Here is a 21,487-nt window from a genome sequence, read left to right on the forward strand (position 1 = left end):
CGTGCACTACCATGCTCAGCTGCTCAGTACTCGTAACTAGTGATGAGCGTGCACTACCATGCTCAGCTGCTCAGTACTCGTAACTAGTGATGAGCGGGCACTACCATGCTCGGGTGCTCAGTACTCGTAACTACTGATGAGCGGGCACTACCATGCTCGGGTGCTCGGTACTCGTAACTAGTGATGAGCGAGCACTACCATGCTCGGGTGGTCGGTACTCGTAACGAACAGTTGGATGTTTATATGGGCACACCTCAAGTACACGAGTATCACGGAAAGTCATGAGGAATTAGAACACTTTTCTGGAAGATCTTCTGGAAAAATGATCGAGTCCGCCATTGACTTCCATTATACTTGGTACACAAGTTGAGCCCATCCAAGCGTTCAACTGCTATTAACAAGTACCGAGCACACGAGCATGGTAGTGCTCGCTCATTACTAGTTATTGCAGCGCCCCTGAGACTTCAGTCGCTACAGGATATTGCATCTCACTTAAGGTCCAGTACTCATCCCCAGTAAGGAAGAGGTTAATCAATGGTGTTCATCACTTACACTACACACAGCTTAGTAGCCAGCCACTGGAACTGGGCTAGAGGTGGTCACCATAGCAACGGGACTTTCCCAGCACTAGTGAGTCATCAGGAAGGTGGGGGAAGCTGGAGGGAAGTTGGAGAACACAGACGTTTACCTCAGAATAGTCTGGGACACAGAAGAATGCGGATGCTGAGGAGAGTGCTTTAGAGCTTCCTCAGTTAGAGCCGGCCCAACTGGAAGAAGCAGGAGATGAGTAGTGGAGTTGGTGAGACACAGGAGCAACACGGTAAATGGAGGTAGAGTTCAATAGCTCACTCAGCACCAGCGCAGTTCAGGGTGCAGAGCCCTGGGGTGGCGTACACTCCACGTTGCGCCATCAGAATCTACCGGGAAGGGGGATTTCATGTCCCATTGCCCACCACAGAGGTCCCGCGGCACAGCAGCATATAGAGTCAGGAGTCAAGACGACGGTCAGGCCCATATGTGATTCGTGCTGCGGGACGGGAACTAAACCCAAGGACACTGGGGTCCCCAAGCAGCTTCACGCCACAGGGATCCACACTACAGAGCGCAAGGAAGGAAGGTCTCACACTCCACAACACGGGTGGTGATCTGTGAATTATCCGGGATCGGCTGGTGCCTATCACGGCGGAAAGCGGCACTCTGAGAGCGACGACTTACAGTGAGTAAAAGACCTTGAACCACATCCACTGTGTCAGCCCATCATTGCCATCACCGTCATCACGGCCACTACCGCCTCCAACATCGTCCCCTAGGGCCAGGCTCTACCTGTGGGGAACCAAACCATCCGATCTGCAACACCATCTGCCCCAGAGGACAGCATCCACAGCGGCGGCTAATCCCACAGGTGGCGTCATGAGACAACTAACCCCTTCATTCTCATCATCCCTACCATCAATACCCCCATACATGCCTTCGTGGACACCTCGGGGTCACAAAACCAGGCAGGCCCACCCGTGACATCCCCTGAACCTCACCGGCCCAGTGACGAGTATTCCCCAAGGCCATGTGGGGTGCTTCATTATGAGTACTGGAGATCCGAGCATGGTAGTGCTCAATCATCACTAGTTACGAGTACAGAGCACCCAAGCATGGTAGTGCCCACTCATCACTAGTTACGAGTACTGAGCACCCGAGCATGGTAGTGCTCACTCATCACTAGTTACCAGTACTGAGCACCCGAGCATGGTAGTGCCCGCTCATCACTAGTTACGAGTACTGAGCACCCGAGCATGGTAGTGCCCACTCATCACTAGTTACCAATACTGAGCACCCGAGCATGGTAGTGCCCGCTCATCACTAGTTACGAGTACTGAGCACCCGAGCATGGTAGTGCCCGCTCATCACTAGTTACGAGTACTGAGCACCCGAGCATGGTAGTGCCCACTCATCACTAGTTACCAATACTGAGCACCCGAGCATGGTAGTGCCCGCTCATCACTAGTTACGAGTACTGAGCACCCGAGCATGGTAGTGCCCGCTCATCACTAGTTACGAGTACTGAGCACCCGAGCATGGTAGTGCCCGCTCATCACTAGTTACGAGTACTGAGCACCTGAGCATGGTAGTGCCCGCTCATCACTAGTTACGAGTACTGAGCACCGGAGCATGGTAGTGCCCGCTCATCACTAGTTACAAGTACCGAGAACCCGAACATGGTAGTGCTCAATCATCACTAGTTACAAGTACCGAGCACCCGAGCATGGTAGTGCTCAATCATCACTAGTTACAAGTACTGAGAACCCGAACATGGTAGTGCTCAATCATCACTAGTTACAAGTACCGAGCACCCGAGCATGGTAGTGCTCAATCATCACTAGTTACAAGTACCGAGCACCCGAGCATGGTAGTTCCCGCTCATCACTAGTTACTAGTACTGAGCACCTGAGCATGGTAGTGCCCGCTCATCACTAGTTACGAGTACAGAGCACCCGAGCATGGTAGTGCCCGCTCATCACTAGTTACGAGTATCGAGCACCTGAGCATGGTAGTGCCCGCTCATCACTAGTTACGAGTATCGAGCACCTGAGCATGGTAGTGCCTGCTCATCACTAGTTACGAGTATCGAGCACCTGAGCATGGTAGTGCCTGCTCATCACTAGTTACGAGTATCGAGCACCTGAGCATGGTAGTGCCTGCTCATCACTAGTTACGAGTACTGAGCACCTGAGCATGGTAGTGCCCGCTCATCACTAGTTACGAGTACTGAGCACCTGAGCATGGTAGTGCCCGCTCATCACTAGTTACGAGTACTGAGCACCCGAGCATGGTAGTGCCTGCTCATCACTAGTTACGAATACCGAGAACCCGAGCATGGTAGTGCCCGCTCATCACTAGTTACGAATACCGAGATCCCGAGCATGGTAGTGCTCGCTCATCACTTGTTATGAGTACAGCACTAGTACTCGTACACTAGTAGTTATTTTAACCCTTTATTTTTGAAATTGTGACTGTTGCTTGCTTTCGGGACAGCTGGTAGACTTTAATGCGGCCACATACAAGCCTGGCAAGGTGTCTTGGCTTCACTGTGCTCCATTTGTCCACGATCCAAGCACAGTGCCCAGGACAGCTGGGCTGAAAAATGGGAAAGTAGTTGGAAGACCCCCGTCGCCTCCTTTCCTCCTGTGGCAGCATCCGAGCCAGTGATTATAGTAGCTGGATCTCTGTCACCCTATTGTCATTACCCCCCGCACACCTCCTTTTTTTCTTTCCTTTTTTCTAAAAAACAAGTAGGCGGACTGCAGTGTCTCCATGCCCAATGGCAGCGCACAGGCTCATGAAAGCCAGAGGAGAGGGAGACAAGAGAGGTCCTCGCTCGCTGCCATCCCAAGCCTTACACCATCACCACACACATCCCCGTCTGTAAGACTCTGCAACCACTGAGACATGACAAAGTCCCAGCAGCTTAACCCAAACCCCGCAGGCAGCTGAGCAGACAGGACCGGACTGGGGAGGACCGGACCCTACTATTCACACATCTGGGGAGGGGGCTAGGATTTGGGGGGTCCTCACCAGGAATTAAGAAGGATCATTTTTCCCCCCTATGAGAGGACATCAGTCATGATTCTGCTCACATCTCGCAGTGTATTACTCTCACTTCATTACCCCCAGATTTTCCTCATCCTTACAAGTGGCAGTTACCTGTAAGTCTTTACTTTATGTGGCTTTTTAAAACTTTTTATTTATTTAATTATTTAATTTCTTAAAGTGACAGGTGCATTTAGAATATAGAATATAACAGAAGGGGGCGCTGTCCTTTGTGGCAAAATAGTTTGGAAAGTTTAAAAAAGTATATAAAAAGTTACACTATTCCCCCATAATGTGCAGTTTTATTTTTTATATTGTTTATATTTTATTCTTTTTTTTTTCTTTACATAATGTAATAACATTGAGTTTATTTATTACCCCAACGTTGTTTTTTATTGTTTATGTTTTTATACTATTTATTTTCACATAATGTAATCATATGGGATTTCTTTATTCCCCAACAATTTTTTATTTTTTATTTTTTTTTTATTGTTTGTTTTTATACTATTTTTTTTTTTACATAATGAATCATAGGGGGTTTAATTATTCCCCCATAATTTAATTTTACTTTTTATTGTTTATGTTTTTATACAATTTGTTTTTCTCACATAATGTAATCATATGGGATTTCTTTATTCCTCCATATTTTTTTTTTATTGTTTATGTTTTTATACTATTTTTTTTTTCACATGATGTAATTATGTGGGATTTCTTTATTCCCCCATATTTTTTTATTGTTTATGTTTTTATACTATTTTTTTCACATAATATAATCATATGGGATTTGTTTATTCCACCATTTAATTTTTTTTATTGTTTATGTTTTTATACTATTTATTTTCACATAACGTAATCATATGGGATTTTTTTTTCCCCCACAATTTATTATTTATTTTTTTTTATTGTTTATGTTTTTATACTATTTTTTTTTTTACATAATATAATCATATGGGATTTCTTTATTCACCCATATTTTTTTTATTGTTTATATTTTTATACTATTTTTTTTTCACATAGTGTAATCATATGGGATTTTTTTCCCCCCACAATTTTTTTTTATTGTTTGTTTTTATACTATTTTTTTTTTTACATAATGAATCATAGGGGGTTTAATTATTCCCTCATAATTTAATTTTACTTTTTATTGTTTATATACTATTTTTTTTTTCACATAATGTAATCATATGGGATTTCTTTATTCCCCTATACTTTTTTTTTTATACTTTTTTTTTTTACATAATAAATCATAGGGGGTTTATTTATTCCCCCATAATTTAATTTTACTTTTTATTGTTTATGTTTTTATACTATTTTTTTTTTCACATAATGTAATCATATGGGATTTCTTTATTCCCCCATAATTTTTTTTTTTTATTGTTTATGTTTTTATACTATTTTTGTTGTTATTTTTTACATAATGAATCATATGGGGTTTAATTATTCCCCCATAATTTTATTTTATTTTTTATTGTTTATCTTTTTATACTTTTATTTTGTTGTTATTTTTTTACATAATGAATCACAGGTGGTTTATTTATTCCCCCATTTTATTTTATTTTTTATGTTTTATAGTATTATTAGTTATTTTCTTAGATAATGAATCAGAAGGGATTTATTTATTCCCCATTAATTTTATTTTATTTTTTATTGATTATGTTTTTATTCAATTTTTTTTATTAATTTTACATAATCATATAAGATTTATTTATATCCCCTTAGTTTTATTTTTATGTTTTTATAATATTTTTTTTATGTTTTCACATAACGTAATCATATGGGATTTATTTATTACCCCATAATCTTTTGATTGATTATGTTTTTCTACATTTTTTTTTACATAACATAATCATATGGGGTTTATGTACTCTCCCTTCATTTTTTTTTTATTGTTTATGTGTTTATACTTTTTTAATTTTTTTACATAACGAATCATATGAGGTTTATTTACTCCTCCATAGTTGTTTATTTTTATTATTGTTTATGTTTTTATACTATTTTTTCTTTTTTTACATAACAAATCATATGGGATTTATTTATTCCCCCATAATTTTATTTTTTAAATTGTTTGTTTTCATTTTTATTTTTTTACATAACATAATCATATGTAATTTATTTATCCCCTCATAATTTTATTTTATTATTTATTGATTTTGGTTTTTTTCAATTTTTTTTCTACATATCATATTGGATTTATTTATTCCTCCATAGTTTTATTTTTTTATTATTTATGTTTTTATACTCTTTTTTTATTTTTTACATAATGAATTATATGGGATTTACTTATTACTACATAGGTTTTTTTATAGTTTGTTTTTATATTATTTTATTTATTTTTTTATGAATCATATTTGACTTCTTTATTTTGCCATAGTTTGTTTATTTTTTTCTTTTCTTAATAATTATGTCTTTGGCCTTTTTTTTTGTTATTTTTTTTTATATATAACATAATCATATGGAGTTTATTTATTCCCCCATAGTTTTATTTATTTTTTTATACATTTTTTTTTACATAATGTAATCATCATATGGGATTTATTTATACCCTCATAGCTTTATTTTATTGTTTATGTTTTCAGACTTTTTATTTTTTTCACATAATGTAATCATATGAGAGCTATTTATTCCCCCATTTCATTTAATTGTTTATTGTTTATGTTATTATACTAATATATATATGTATATATATATGTATATATATATATATGTATATATATATGTATATATATATATATATATATATATATATATATATATATATATATATATATATATATATGTATATATATCTAAAAAAAAGTATATATATATATATATATATATATATATATATATATATATATATATATATATATATATATATATGGAATTTATTTTACAATTTCTTTTTATACAAATTTTATTTTTAGTGAAACAAGAATTATTTATCATTTTTCTCCACAATTTATTTAACACACGCTGTTTATTTGGTTTTGTGGTCATCTAATTTAATGACATCATCTTTGCATTGCAACTATTTCTCTTAATTATATGTTATTGTAATTGATAAAATCAATTAGATTTTTTTTTTTTATTTTTTTATTTAATGTCTTACTTATTGCCCTTTTTATATGATTATTTACTTTATGCATTTAGCGCTATTATTTTTTTAATTTTATTTTTAACTTTGCTTTTTTATTGCAATTTTTGCTTATTTTTATTGCAATTATTTACTTATGGGACATTTGTATTTTATGTATTTATTTATTTGGTAATAATTTTTAACTTATGGATTTTTTTTTATTTTAAAACAGTTAATATTTTTTGTAAGATTTGATTTTATAATTTGTTTATTTACTTTTGTGCTTTTTCCATTTCCCGTGCTTTCTGTTTGACATTATTGGCATAATTTGGATGATCTAGTTGATAGCTCCTGGTACTGGGGTGAATGGAGACATTGCCGGTCACCAGGGCTGGAAACTACAGCCGCAGCCGATGCAATGTACAGTGTCAGTGCGCAGCTTGTATAACAGTGTAAATTTGGTGTCCTCTAAATAACTCAGCACACAGCCATTAATGTCTAAACTTCTGGCAACAAAATTGAGTACACCTCTAAGTGAAAATGGCTAAACTGTGCCAAAGTGTGAATATTTTGTGTGGCCACCATTATTTTCCAGCACGGCCTTATCTCTCTTGGGTATGGAGGTCACTAGAGCTTTAGAGGAGCCGCTGGATCCTCTTCCATCCTCCATGACGACATCACGGATCTCATGGATGTTAGAGACCTTGTGCTCCTCCACTTTCCATCTGAGGAGGCCCCACAGATGCTCCATAGGGTTTAGGTCTAGAGACGCTTGGCTGGTCCAGCACCTTTACCCTCAGATTCTTTAGTGAGGCAGTGGGGGTCTTGGAGGTGTTTGGGTTGTTATGTTGGAATATTAAGGGAGAGGACCCTGCTCTGCTTCAGGATGTCACAGGACATGTTGGCATTCATGGTTCCCTCAATGATCTGTAGCTCCCCACAGCCAGCAGCACTCATGCAGCCTCAAACCATGACCCTCCACCACCATGCCTGACTGTAGACAGGACACACTTGTTTTTGTCTTCCTCACCTGGTTGCCGCCACACACTTCACATCATCTGAACCAGATAGGTTTATCTCCGTCTTATCAAACCACAGGATGGTTCCAGTATTCCATTTCCTTAGTCTGCTTGTCTTCAGCAACTGTTTGCAGCTTTCTTGTGCATCTTCTTTAGAAGAGGCTTCCTTCTGGGACAACAGCCATGCACAGCAATGTGATGCAGTGTGCAGCATATGGTCTGAGCACTGACAGGTGGGCCCCCAAACCCTATAACCTCTGCAGTGTGTGGTGTATGGTCTGAGCATTGACAGGTGGACACCCCACCCCTGTAACCTCTGGAGTGTGTGACATATGCTCTGAGCACTGACAAGGAGACCCCCCCCCCCACCCCTGTAACCTCTGCAGTGTGCAGTGTATGGTCTGAGCACTGACAGGGAGACCCCACCCCACCCCTGTAACCTCTGCAGTGTGCGGCGTATGGTCTGAGCACTGACACAGACCCCCCACACCCCTTTAACCTCTGCAGTGTGCAGTGTGTGGTTTGAGCACTGACAGGCGGACCCCCCCACCCCTGTAACCTCTGCGGCAATGCTGGCCACACTCATACGTCTATTCTGAAGAGACAACCTCTGGATATGATGCTGAGCACGTTCCCTCAACTTCCTTGGTCGACTATGACGATATCTGTTCTGAGTGGTTCCTGTCTGGTTATACCGCTGTATGGTCTTGGCCACCGTGCTGCAGCTCAGTGTCAGGTTGGTGACAATCTTATAGCCTCGGCCATCTTTATGTAGAGCAACAATTCTTTTTTTCAGATCCTCAGTGAATTCTTTGCCATGAGGAGCCATGTTGAGCTTCCAGTGACCAGTATGAGAGAGTGTGAGAGAGATAACACCAAATGTAATACTCCTGCTCCCCATTCACACCGGAGACCTTGTAACACTAATGAGTCACATGACATCGGGGAGGAAAAATGGCTAATTGGGCGCAATTCGGCTATTTTCACTTAGGGGTGTACTCACTTTTGTTCCCAGTGGTTCAGACATTAATGGCTGTGTGTTGAGTTATTTAGAGGACACCAAATTGACACTGTTATACAAGCTGCACACTGACACTGCACATTGTATCACAGGGTCAGATCTTATAAGATATAATAAAATATTGAAGAAAATGTGAGGGGTGTACTCACTTTTTTATACACTCTAAAATGTTATCAGTAATGTGTCGTCTTCTTAAAATGTTTGATACGTTTGGATCATTTCCATCTGATGATGACTCTCCTGTGAAGTTTAGGAGGAGGAAATGTTTAATTTGTGTTTATAGGTTTTGGTTCGTTTTTGGTCTTTTATTAGATATAACAAACCATCAAATGAATGGATGATTTAATTTCTAGACGTTTGTAGATTATATACTTTCTGGTTTCCCTGTACATCGCTCATTAAACTCAGAAAACCTGAATTTTAGATGTTTGCAGCAATATTGTAAAGTTTGCGGTATGTTCTATGACACCATATGGCGGCACACTGATAAGGATCCTTGGGGTATCTGACTTCCTTTGACCCAGGTCTGAGATCCTTGGACTTTAAATGGACACTTATTGGATATTTGCTAAAAAAATGTAATACATTTACACATGAGATTTTGAAGTCACAGTTTGTTCTTTGGCTGGGCTCTAAAAGAACAACATCAAATATTTGGAATATTTTTTTTTTTTACATAAATGCAGCCATATTTTCATAAAACCGTATAGGAAATTACTATCCTGAAAAAATTTTGCTCCCTATAAATAGTTCTGATCTTGAAACAAAAGTTTTTGACCACAGACCAGATGCTGAGATGCTCGCGGTTACCCGGACTGTGTGACATAATTATAACTTTTCATTGCTGGAGCTGGAAACATTGCGATACCAGAGCACAGTTGCAAAAGGAATTACAAGTGAATGATTGCAGAAACCGATGGATGAATTATTACGTTTTTTTTTTTAAATTCAAGGACATTTCTTCTTAAAACTTTTGTCAAATAGAAAAAAATTGGCATTACTTAATGCTCCTTTATTGCAAAGGCTGGTCTCACTGTAACAGTACAGTTTTATAGTGCAGTATCACTGAACCCTGGACTCTCTGTAACAGTATAGTTTCTATAGCACAATATCACTGATCCCTGGACTCACTGTAACAGTTCGGTTTCTACAGTGCAGTATCACTGATCCCCAGGGTCACTGTAACAGTACGGTTTCTATAGTGCAGTATCACTGATCCCCAGGATCACTGTAACAGTACAGTTTCTATAGTGCAGTATCACTGATCCCCAGGATCACTGTAACAGTACAGTTTCTATAGTGCAGTATCACTGATCCCCGGGATCACTGTAACAGTTCGGTTTCTATAGTGCAGTATCACTGATCCCCGGGATCACTGTAACAGTTCGGTTTCTATAGTGCAGTATCACTGATCTCCGGGATCACTGTAACAGTTCGGTTTCTATAGTGCGGTATTACTGATCACTGGACGCACTGTAACAGCACAGTTTCTATATTGCAGTATCACAGTGCCAGTGTCACGCCCAGGGAATGTCACAGTGGTGGCCGTTGCCCGATTCCGTGGGGGTGTATTTACAAGGGATTAAGTTAGTGTTCATATGTGACGCCACTTGCGGTGTTGCGGCTATGTGGATGGAGCCGCCGCTGCACAATGTCCACTACTGGGGCTGGTGTTAGTTTCAGCCTGGATGGTAGACCCTCCGCAAGCAGGACCGGGCCCCAGAGGATGGGTGATGTGACAGGTGTTAGAAGAAGGTAGTCCACACCAAAGTTCAGTGCAACTGGTTTTTACTCATTGCTGGTTGGTGATAACTGGTTGCCCGAGGCCGTCTGGTTTCACCTCCAGGTCCCCTTCGTCTCAGTGCCAGTTTGGTTCTCTGGTACCTTCTTCCCCTGCACCTGTCTCTGGTAAATGGGTCCCCGTGGCGTAGAGCCACTGGGGGTCCCCGTCCGGTGGTTTGTCCACTTCTGTCTGCCTGACAGTAGTGTGAACCCTGTGGGGATGGAGTCTCTGATCCTGTCCCCGGTTCTCCCTTTGCTACTGAGTCTTTGGATTCTTAGGGTCAGCGAGGTTCTTGATGGTCCCCTCGCTGTGCAGGTGTTAACAGGTTGGCTTGAAGCTCTTTCCTGTCCTAGGGTCCTGTACTCCGTCGGTGCGTAGTTCCGGGAGTACTCCACCGGCAACCACTCTCCTAGGTACCAGGTCAGACCGTTTCCTCACTTTCACCTTCACACTCCTGTCTTCTCTCATGCCGGCGTCACACGGTACGATATATCAGGCAATATGTCGTCGGGGTCACGTCGTTAGTGACACACATCCGGCATTGTTAGATATATCGTACCGTGTGACACCTCTGAACGACTGTGAACGAGCAAAAATACTCACCTTATCGTTGCTCGTTGACATGTCGTTCATTTCCATAATATCGTCCCACCTTCTCTGCGCCGGTTTTTCATTGTTCCCGAGGCAGCACACATCGCTCCGTGTGACACCCCGGGAACGACAAACAAACCTTACCTGCGTCCCGCCGGCAATACGGAAGGAAGGAGGTGGGCGGGATGTTACGTCCCGCTCATCTCCGCCCCTCCGCTTCTATTGGCCGGCCACGGTGTGACGTCGCTGTGATGCCGAATGTCCCTCCCCCTTCAGGAAGAGGATGTTCGCCGCCCACAGCGATGTCTTCCGGGAGGTAAGTGTGTGTCACGGGGGGTTAACGACTTTGTGCTCCACGGGCAACTAATTGCGCGTGACGCACAAACGACGGGAGCAGGTACGATCGCTCATGCAATCGCACGATAGATCGTACCGTGTGACGCCAGCATCACTGTCAACTCGAGACTGACTGCTCTCCACAGTCCACCCCTCCCACCTGGTCAACTAGTGGACTGGACTGGCTCCACCTCTAGGCAGCCATCCATTGGTCCGACCCTAGCTAAGTACCATTGTATGGGGGATCGTTGGGGAAAACTGGGGTTACCTGTGTTTTTGGTGTTACCGGCACTGGATCTCCAGGTACCTAAGGGGGTAGGCCCTGCATCCTTGTGGGGATGCAGAACCTTGTAACACCCTGATGGCTTCAGGGGCGCTACACAAGGATGACATTTTCCTACAGCACCCCCACAGGACAAATGAAGCATTACACAGTTTCCATTACAATGTATAGATAATCCATATAATTAGTGGAATAGATGCTGCTGTTGATTGTTCTCTTATTCTTTTTATGTCAGAATGCGCTGAGCGCTCATTTTTTGGCCTTTTCTTAGGATCAGTGGTGTCTTAACTTTCCAACCATTTATCTGGCGTCATCACCTTGATGCTGGTCTGATTTGATGCATCCCAGGTACCAGCCCTGATCTTGTCCATCATTTCTGGTCCCACACTTGGCGAAGTATATACATTTTGTTAGCTTTCTTTTTTTTGTTTTTGTGTTGTTTTTTGGGGGTCGTGGGGGGGTTATTTTACAGCATTGTGCTTGTGCGTGTCTTCTAGATGAACAACAGATCGGTGGGGGGTAAATCTACCTCATGGACTATTTCTTCTTGACTTCAGCTTAAGCCAACTTGACTCCTCACTTTTTCTGGACATCTCAAAAACTCACAGACAATATTGTTACCCATTGTAAAATCATAACAAATCTTGATATCTATAAGTGACCCGTGACGCATCCCATAATCCTGATATAAAGACATCAGCCCAGACTCCTTACTTTTTTTATGGACAGGGCAAAAAAGTGATTATGGACTGTCCTGGAATTTCTGGGCGGTGGTGTACCGCCCCTGCAGCAGTCGGACTGCTCGGATCCGGGGTTTGCTGTGGCTCGAGGGTCTCCAGACCCTGGGGCTCACGGACACTCGAAAATTAGAGGTGGGGGCTATTTACAGGGGAGGTTATTGTTCGTAACGCCACCTGTGGTTCGCGGTAAATGGGAGTACCGCCGCTGCCGATGGAAGTACCCAGGGAAGATGGAGCGGGGCAGCCAGATGAGGTTCCCTCCAGGGGTAGGGCAGGCCCCGGGTCCCTGTATGGTGGAGGTGCAAGGATGCGGGGTGCAGACCGCACAGCAGTTAGGACGCATGGGGGAAAGCAGCGTACTCACTCGGGCTGTGTGCATGTTGCTGTGAACATCAAATAGACTCTGACACAGGAGTAAACCAAGTCTCTGGGTGCTGTTGCCTCTAGGGGGGAGCTCGTCCGGGAATCCGCTCCCGTTGATATTGCTGGTGGTCCTGACCTGCCTCCATGCACTGATTTTTAGATGTTGCTGAGTGACCCCTCGGCCTGGAGCTTTCGGGGTCCCACTCCCTACATTTGAATAGAGGAGCTGTGCTCTCGATGGGTGACACTTGGGATTTCAGTTGTCCGCATGGGTTGGAAAGCCCTATCCCCCTCGTTGTGTTGGTGCCTTCGATCCCTAAGCTCTTGGGGAACTTCATAAAGAGACTATCCTCCACAGGTTAATTATCAGGTTGCGTGAAGCTACTCCCTGATCTAGGGTCCAGTACCCTGCCGGGCTCGGTACCAGTCCGGTTATAAGATATTCCGGTGCCAACCGTTCTCCAAAACTAAGTCTGGCTCCTTTCTCCAATACCCTGCGACCGGGTCTCCGACTCCTCCAATCCCAGACTGTCTGCGACCTAGCCAAAGTCTGCCAGGGTGCTAGAACTCCTCTAGCTCCTCACTCTCTGAGAGCTACCACTCAACTCCACTCCCAGCTCCCCTAGGCGGGTGGCCCTATTCCAGCTAGACCACCCACTGGTGTGCCTGATAAGGTGTGGTGCAAGGTGACTAGGATTTGAATGCTGATAGAAGCAACACCAAAGGTTAGGATCCCAGAACCATGGAGGGTGGGTTCTGCACTATAAGAAAAAAGGAGTGCAGTTCCCTGTGACACCCTGACTAGTGAGGGGCATCACAGTCTGTAAGAAAGTCCGGATATCTGTCTGTAGATAATAGAGATTCAGAAGAGAAAAACTGCATGAGAATTTCAGGAACTATATTTTTATATAATTTCTATATAGCTATGGTATATACAGTACAGACCAAAAGTTAGGACACCTTCTCATCTCTAGAACAACTGTTAAGAGGAGACTTTGTGCAGCAGGCCTTCATGGTAAAATAGCTGCTAGGAAATCACTGCTAAGGACAGGCAACAAGCAGAAGAGACTTGTTTGGGCTAAAGAACACAAGGAATGGACATTAGACCAGTGGAAATCTGTGCTTTGGTCTGATGAGTCCAAATTTGAGATCTTTGGATCCAACCACCGTGTCTTTGTAGAAAAGGTGAACGGATGGACTCTACATGGCTGGTTCCCACCGTGAAGCATGGAGGAGGAGGTGTGATGGTGTGGGGGTGATTTGCTGGTGACACTGTTGGGGATTTATTCAAAATTGAAGGCATACAGAACCAGCATGGCTACCACAGCATCTTGCAGCGGCGTGCTATTCCATCCGGTTTGCGTTTAGTTGGACCATCATTTATTTTTCAACAGGACAATGACCCCAAACACACCTCCAGGCTGTGTAAGGGCTATGTGACTAAGAAGGAGAGTGATGGGGTGCTACGCCAGATGACCTGGCCTCCACAGTCACCAGACCTGAACCCAATCGAGATGGTTTGGGGGTGAGCTGGACCGCAGAGTGAAAGCAAAAGGGCCAGAGTGTGCAAAGCAGTAATCAAAGCAAAAGGTGAATACTTTGAAGAACCTAGAATATAAGACATATTTTCAGTTGTTTCACACTTTTTTAAGTATTTCATTCCACATGTGATAATTCATAGTTTTGATGCCTTCAATGTGAATCTACAATTTTTAGAGTGATGAAAATAAAGAAAACTCTTTGAATGAGAAGACGTGTCCAAACTTTTGGTCTGTACTGTATATATATATATATATATATATATATATATATATACAGTGCTGGCCAAAAGTATTGGCACCCCTGCAATTCTGTCAGATAATACTCAGTTTCTTCTTGAAAATGATTGCAATCACAAATTCTTTAGTATTATTTTCATTTAATTTGTCTTCAATGAAAAAAAAATTGTCATAAAGCCAAATTGGATATAATTCCACACCAAACATAAAAAGTGGGTGGACAAAAGTATTGGCACTGTTTGAAAAATCATGTGATGCTTCTGTAATTTGTGTAATTAGCAGCCTCTGTAACTTACCTGTGGCACCTAACAGGTGTTGGAAATAACTATATCACACTTGCAGCAGGTGACATGGATTAAAGTTGACTCAGCCTCTGTCTTGTGTCCTTGTGTGCACCACATTGAGCATGGAGAAAAGAAGGAAGACCAAAGAACCATCTGAGGACTTGAGAATCCAAATTGTGAGGAAGCATGAGCAATCTCAAGGCTACAAGTCCATCTCCAAAGACCTGAAAGTTCCTGTGTCTATGGTGCGCAGTGTCATCAAGAAGTGTAAAGCCCATGGCACTGTGGCTAACCTCCCTAGATGTGGAAGGAAAAGAAAAATTGACGAGACATTTCAACGCAAGATTGTGCGGATGGTGGATAAAGAACCTAGACTAACATCCAAACAAGTTCAAGCTGCCCTGCAGTCCGAGGGTACAACAGTGTCAACCCGTACTATCCGTCGGCGTCTGAATGAAAAGGGACTGTATGGTAGGATACCCAGGAAGACCCCACTTCTTACCCCGAGACATAAAAAAGCCAGGCTGGAGTTTGCCAAAACTTACCTGAGAAAGCCTAAAACGTTTTGGAAGAATGTTCTCTGGTCAGATGAGACAAAAGTAGAGCTTTTGGGAAAAACCATCAACATAGAGTTTACAGGAAAAAAAAAAGAGTTATTCAAAGAAAAGAACACGATCCGTACAGTCAAACATGGCGGAGGTTCCCTGATGTTTTGGGGTTGCTTTGCTGCCTCTGGCACTGGACTGCTTGACCGTGTGCATGGCATTATGAAGTCTGAAGACTACCAACAAATTTTGCAGTATAATGTAGGGCCCAGTGTGAGAAAGCTGGGTCTCCCTCAGAGGTCATGGGTCTTCCAGCAGGACAATGACCCAAAACACACATCAAAAAGCACTAGAAAATGGTTTGATATAAAGCACCGGAGACTACTAAAGTGGCCAGCAATGAGTCCAGACCTGAACCCCATAGAAAACCTGTGGAGAGATCTCACAATGGAAGTTTGGAGAAGGCCCCCCTTCATATCTCAGGGACCTGGAGCAGTTTGCCAAAGAAGAATGGTCTAAAATTCCAGCAGAGCATTGTAAGAAACTCATTGATGGTTACCGGAAGCGGTTGTGCGCAGTTATTTTGGCTAAAGGTTGTGCAACCAAGTATTAGGCTAAGGGTGCCAATACTTGTGTCTGGCCCATTTTTGCAGTTTTGTGTGAAATGATCAATGATTTCATTTTTGTTTCAATCTCTTTTGTGTTTTTTCATTGCAAGCAAAATAAATGAAGATAATAATACCAAAGAATTTGTGATTGCAATCATTTTCAGGAAGAAACAGAGTATTATCAGACAGAATTGCAGGGGTGCCAATACTTTTGGCCAGCACTGTATATATATATATATATATATATATATATATATAGATATATATATATATCTATATATATATATATATATATATATATATATATAAAATCATCTATCTATCTATCTATCTATCTATCCCTCTATCTATCCCTCTATCTATCTATCTATCCATCTATCTATCTATCTATCTATCCCTCTATCTATCTATCCCTCTATCTATCTATCCCTCTATCTATCTATCCATCTATCTATCTATCCCTCTATCTATCTATCTATCTATCTATCATCACTATTTCTTATTATTCTCATTACACACAGAGAGGTCAAAAAATGATTGTTCTTTTTTTTTAGTTAGGTTCTGGTATTGACACATATATTTACGGTATATACTGCATACACAGCTCTGGCAAAAATTAAGAGACCACTTCCAAATTTTTATTTTTTCTGATTTTTGTCTTTATGTTTTTGAGTAAAATGTAAATTGTTCTTTTATTCCATAAGCTACTGACGACGTCTCCGAATTTCCAAGCAATACATTTTGTATTTATGTTTTGAAAATGAGAAATGGTGAAAATAACAGAACAATGCACAAATAATGCAAAGAAAACAAGATCATAATCATTTAGAAACAACAACACTAATAATGTTTTACCTCAGGAGGAGTCAGAAATCAATATTTTGTGGAATAACCATGATTTTTAATCCCAGCTTTCCTGCGTCTTGGCTGCTTTCCTCCAGTCTGTCACACTGCTTTTGGGTGACTTTATGCCACTCCTGGTGCAAAAATGTAAGCCGTTCTTCTTTGATCGATGGCTTGTGACTATCCATCTTCCTCTTGATTACATTCCAGAGGTTTCCAATGGGGTTCAGGTCTGAAGATTGGGCTGGCCATGACAGGGTTTTGATGTGGTGGTCCTTCATCCACACATTGATTGACCTAGCTGTGTGGCATGGCGCATTGTCCTGCTGGAAAAACCAGTCCTCAGAGTTGGGGAATATTGCCTGAGCAGAAGGAAGCAACTGTTTTTCCAGGATAACCTTGTATGCGGCTTGATTCATACGTCCAGCGCAAAGTTTAATCTGCCCAGTTCCTGCCCAATTTGTAGAGTAAGGTAATCTTCTCTGATGAGTCTAATTTTCAGCTTTGCCCAACACCTGGTCATCTAATGGTTAGATGGAGACCCGGAGAGGGGTACAAGCCACAGTGTTTTGCGCCCACTGTCAAATTTGGTGAAGGATTGATGATGATCTGGGGATGCTTCAGCAAGGCTGGAATTGGGCAGATTAAACTTTTCGAGGGACTTATGAATCAAGCCGCATACAAGGTTATCCTGGAAAAACAGTTGCTTCCTTCTGCTCAGGCAATGTTCCCCAACTCTGAGGACTGGTTATTCCAGCAGGACAAACTGCCATGCCACATAGCCAGGTCAATCAATGTGTGGATGAAGGACCACCACATCAAAACCCTGTCATGGCCAGCCCAATCTCCAGACCTGAACCCCATTGATAACCTGTGGAATGTCATCAAGGGAAAGATGCATAGTCACAAGCGATCAAACAAAGTAGAACTGCTTACATTTTTGCACCAGAAGTGGCATAAGGTCACCCAAAAGCAGTGTGACAGACTGGAGGAAAGCAGCCAAGACGCAGGAAAGCTGGGATTAAACATCATTGATATTCCACAAAATATTGATTTCTGACTCTTCCTGAGGTAAAACATTATTAGTATTGTTGTCTCAAAATGATTATGAATTTGTTTTCTTTGCATTATTTGTGCATTGTTCTGTTATTTTCACCATTTCTCATTTTCAGAAAAAAAAAACCCAAAATGTATTGCTTGGAAATTCGGAGACATTGTCAGTAGTTTATAGAATAAAAGAACAATTTACATTTTACTCAAAAATATAAAGAGAAAAATCAGAAAAACTGAAAATTTGGAAGTAGTCTCTTAATTTTTGCCAGAGCTGTATTTGTTCCCCTTACATTTTACCATCTTCTGTGTGATATCGATGACGCTTTGGCCAGTACATGTCCTCCAGGTAAGCTGGACCTGTGCCACCAATATCAGGTCAATAGTGTGGCCAGAGGGTCACATACTGAAGCCTCGTAATTCAGGAGACTAAGATATAGAGTAGAAAGTCAAAGGAGACCTCACAAAGTGTGACCAAGTCTTCAAAGTGTGGACGGCAGAACTTGCTGGAGATGGCCATGGACCAGCGACTATTTTGAACCCTACAGACATCGATAGTGTAGAGACAGAAGATGTTACTTCAATGTGATCCTTTGGGTGAGATGTCTGTGAGAGAACAGACTCCATTTTGCACTAAAAATGTAGAATTCTTTCAGTGTGCGCTGTATTGATTTCCTGAGCGCTCGTAAAACAAATCTTATTAATTTGGAATTCAAGAGGCCTAGAAGGAGCGTATTTCGCTCACATATCCAAGAAGTGATCGTTCCTACCTCTTTTGGGTGGCATAAACTTTTTTCAAGTTGTCTTTGCCCACATTTAGCTCACAAGATTGAGGTTCTTAACACAGGTCCTTATGTCCTAGGGTGATGGTCTTTTTCTACCAAAGGGTGATGGTCTTCTTCTACCAAATCTACTCTAGAGGGACAGAAAATAACTGGTTCTTTACACCCATTCAAGGTGCATCCGAAATTTATGCCAGATAAATTGCCCAAAATTCCAGGAATTCCCTCTTAAATTTTTTTCCATTAACCCACATTACGAGCCGGACGTCGGCAACTCATTTACACCCACGGCTAATTAGTAAGTCTGTATTCAGATTTCTTGGAGGTCGTCACATTTTTTGTTTTATTTTTTTTTCTCCCCCACTAATTCAAAATGAAAAAAAAAACAACAACTTTTTCTAACCAGAACCGGAATGCGTGTTCCATAAAAAGCGCCATTGTCCGCCATCACAGCGGTGATCTGTCCTCACTAACATTAATATGCGTGTTGAATTCCCACTGTAAAAAAATGGTTTCTTTGCGTGCCAATGGCACATTGAGAAGTGACTTGGCCAAAAACAAAAGTTACTGGCAGGGGGTGTTCAGACGTCTTGTAGAGAATTAAAGAACTAAGGATAATAAGAGGCTCCCCTTTCCGGCTGGAGCTGCCATCTCTTTTAATGGCCATTCAGTATTTCTCTATTGAAGAGGTTCTGCAGCAGCAAGAAGAAATCAGCACAAATGGACTATAAATAATTTAAATCAATCTGTATTCATCATTCTTTTTCTAGTTTTCCTACAATTCTGTTTGGCACCCAATCCTATACACAGCTTAAGCGGTTTGTGTAGTCGTCATGTGACCGATCATATGTGATTTGCATACGTAAAGTCGCGTGCCGACAAGCTGCTCTTCCAAATTCTCTCAATATTCGATGAATTACTGCAGAGAAGCAAAAGAAGCTACTGGGCACATGACCATAACAATGAAAATTGCAAACAGAGCCAAATCCTGACAGTGACTATATTACACGCTGTTAGAATTTGGCATGCACCATGCTGTATTTGATAACTAATGCTCTTAACAAAAATGTAGAACTTGTCAGATGACACATAATATGTTATTAACATAGCCATGTATCAAGATATCTGACAAGTTATGGATTATTACAGGTATAAAGGATTATAAACAATAACAATACATCACCAGAACCCCCATATGTACAGAAATACAGCACAAGAAACATAATCAGTATATAAATATATCACCAGAACAACCAACAGTACATGTGTGCAGCACCAGAACTACCATCAGTACATGGATACATCATCAAAATCACCATCAGTACAGAAATACAGCACCAGAACTACAGTCAGTACATAAATTCATCACCAGTACCCCCAACAGTACAGAAACAAAGCACTAGAACCATCATCAATACAGGAATACAGCAGCAAAATGACCATCAGTACAGTAATACAGAAATAGAAACATCATCACTCATCAGCACAGGAGTACAGTACCAGAGCCATCATCGGTACAGAAATACAGAACTAGAAACATGAGAACAGGTATACAGCACTAGAGCCACTATCAGTACATGGATACACCACCAGAACCATTAAACTCTTTTTTTCTCTCAAGGAGGAAGGGCAATACATAAATGTGTCATAAATCAAAATAACCCTTAAAACCAATTTTTATTTCAATATTTCTAAAATCACTACCAGGTGTACCTTTTGTGAATACCTTGCTAAAAGTGCAGCGAAAAGGGAGAAGATGTTACTGACCCTGTGCCGGTCACTCCCTCCTGTACCCTACTTGTCAGCAGAGGTCGGAGCCCTAGATAGCATAATGGCGCCCCCGCTCACTGTAGGCTCACCCTACCTATCCCTGTATATCCCTGCTGAAAAAAGTGCAGTGCCTATAAAGTGCCTACTGATACATTAAAGTGCACAGTAAATGTATCACTGTGCACTTTTAGCAAGGTATTCACAAAAGATACACCTGGTGGTGATTTTAGAAATATTGATATAAAAATTGTTTTTAAAGGGTATTTTGATTTATGACACATTCACCACCAGAATCACAATCAGTACATGAATAAGTCACCAGAACATCAAAAATTACACAAATATAGCAGCACAACCACCATCAGTACAGGAATACATCATCAAGTTAACTACAAAGATCAATTGCAATGTCAGGTCAGCCCCATATACAATTATATTGCACTCTCATCATGTCCTTAGCAATGTAAAGGAGATACTGGGAGTTGTTGTTATCAGCCATCCTCAGACTGTGGACGATACATCATTCATCAATTGCGACTTTTTTTAAAAAATGCAAAATTTTTCCTCAAATGTGTTTCAGTCCACAACACCAGCCCCCCCTCCTGAGTGATTTTTTTTTTTTATATACGCTGATAATTTTTATGCACATTTTGTGACATTTTAGGAATCATGGAACTTTTTAGACCAAAAGGGATAGAGACAAAACTGAAGCGCGTTTTTGATTTGCGCAACATTTATCAACCATAGTTTTTTTTTGTTGTTTTTTTTTACTGCATTCATTGGTAAAAATGCTCAGTATATAATATTTTAGAAAATATATTTTAAAAATATAGAACCTTGTTAAAAAAATTTGCTCGTGTCACCGTATTCTAAGACCTGTAAAGTTTTTATATTACTATCGATGGAGCTGCATGAGGGCTCGTTTTTTGCGCCTGGAGCTGACATTTTTATCAGTAGCATTTTGGGGTATAGACCACATTTTGATCACTTTATATTGTATTTTTTATGGAAGTGCGGCAACAGAAAAAAAAATAATTCCGGCATTTACATT

The 21,487-nt window shown here is 41.1% G+C and overlaps 1 protein-coding gene across 2 annotated transcripts in view; it reads left to right on the forward strand.

Moving 5' to 3' along the window:
- Positions 1-21,487, forward strand: part of WNT7B (Wnt family member 7B) — a 149,760-nt gene that overhangs the window by 35,114 nt on the left and 93,159 nt on the right. Inside the window, exon 1 of one of the 2 annotated variants that reach the window (XM_075344197.1) lies at positions 3,359-3,698. The exons of the other annotated variant lie outside the window; for it this stretch is intronic. Coding sequence (XP_075200312.1) covers positions 3,616-3,698 — 83 coding nt within the window. The 5' untranslated portion in view covers positions 3,359-3,615. Of the gene's footprint in view, positions 1-3,358; positions 3,699-21,487 lie in introns of those variants that run through there. 2 annotated transcript variants of the gene reach the window in all.

Source organism: Anomaloglossus baeobatrachus, chromosome 4 (genome assembly GCF_048569485.1).
Source record: "Anomaloglossus baeobatrachus isolate aAnoBae1 chromosome 4, aAnoBae1.hap1, whole genome shotgun sequence".
Lineage (NCBI taxonomy): Eukaryota > Metazoa > Chordata > Amphibia > Anura > Aromobatidae > Anomaloglossus > Anomaloglossus baeobatrachus.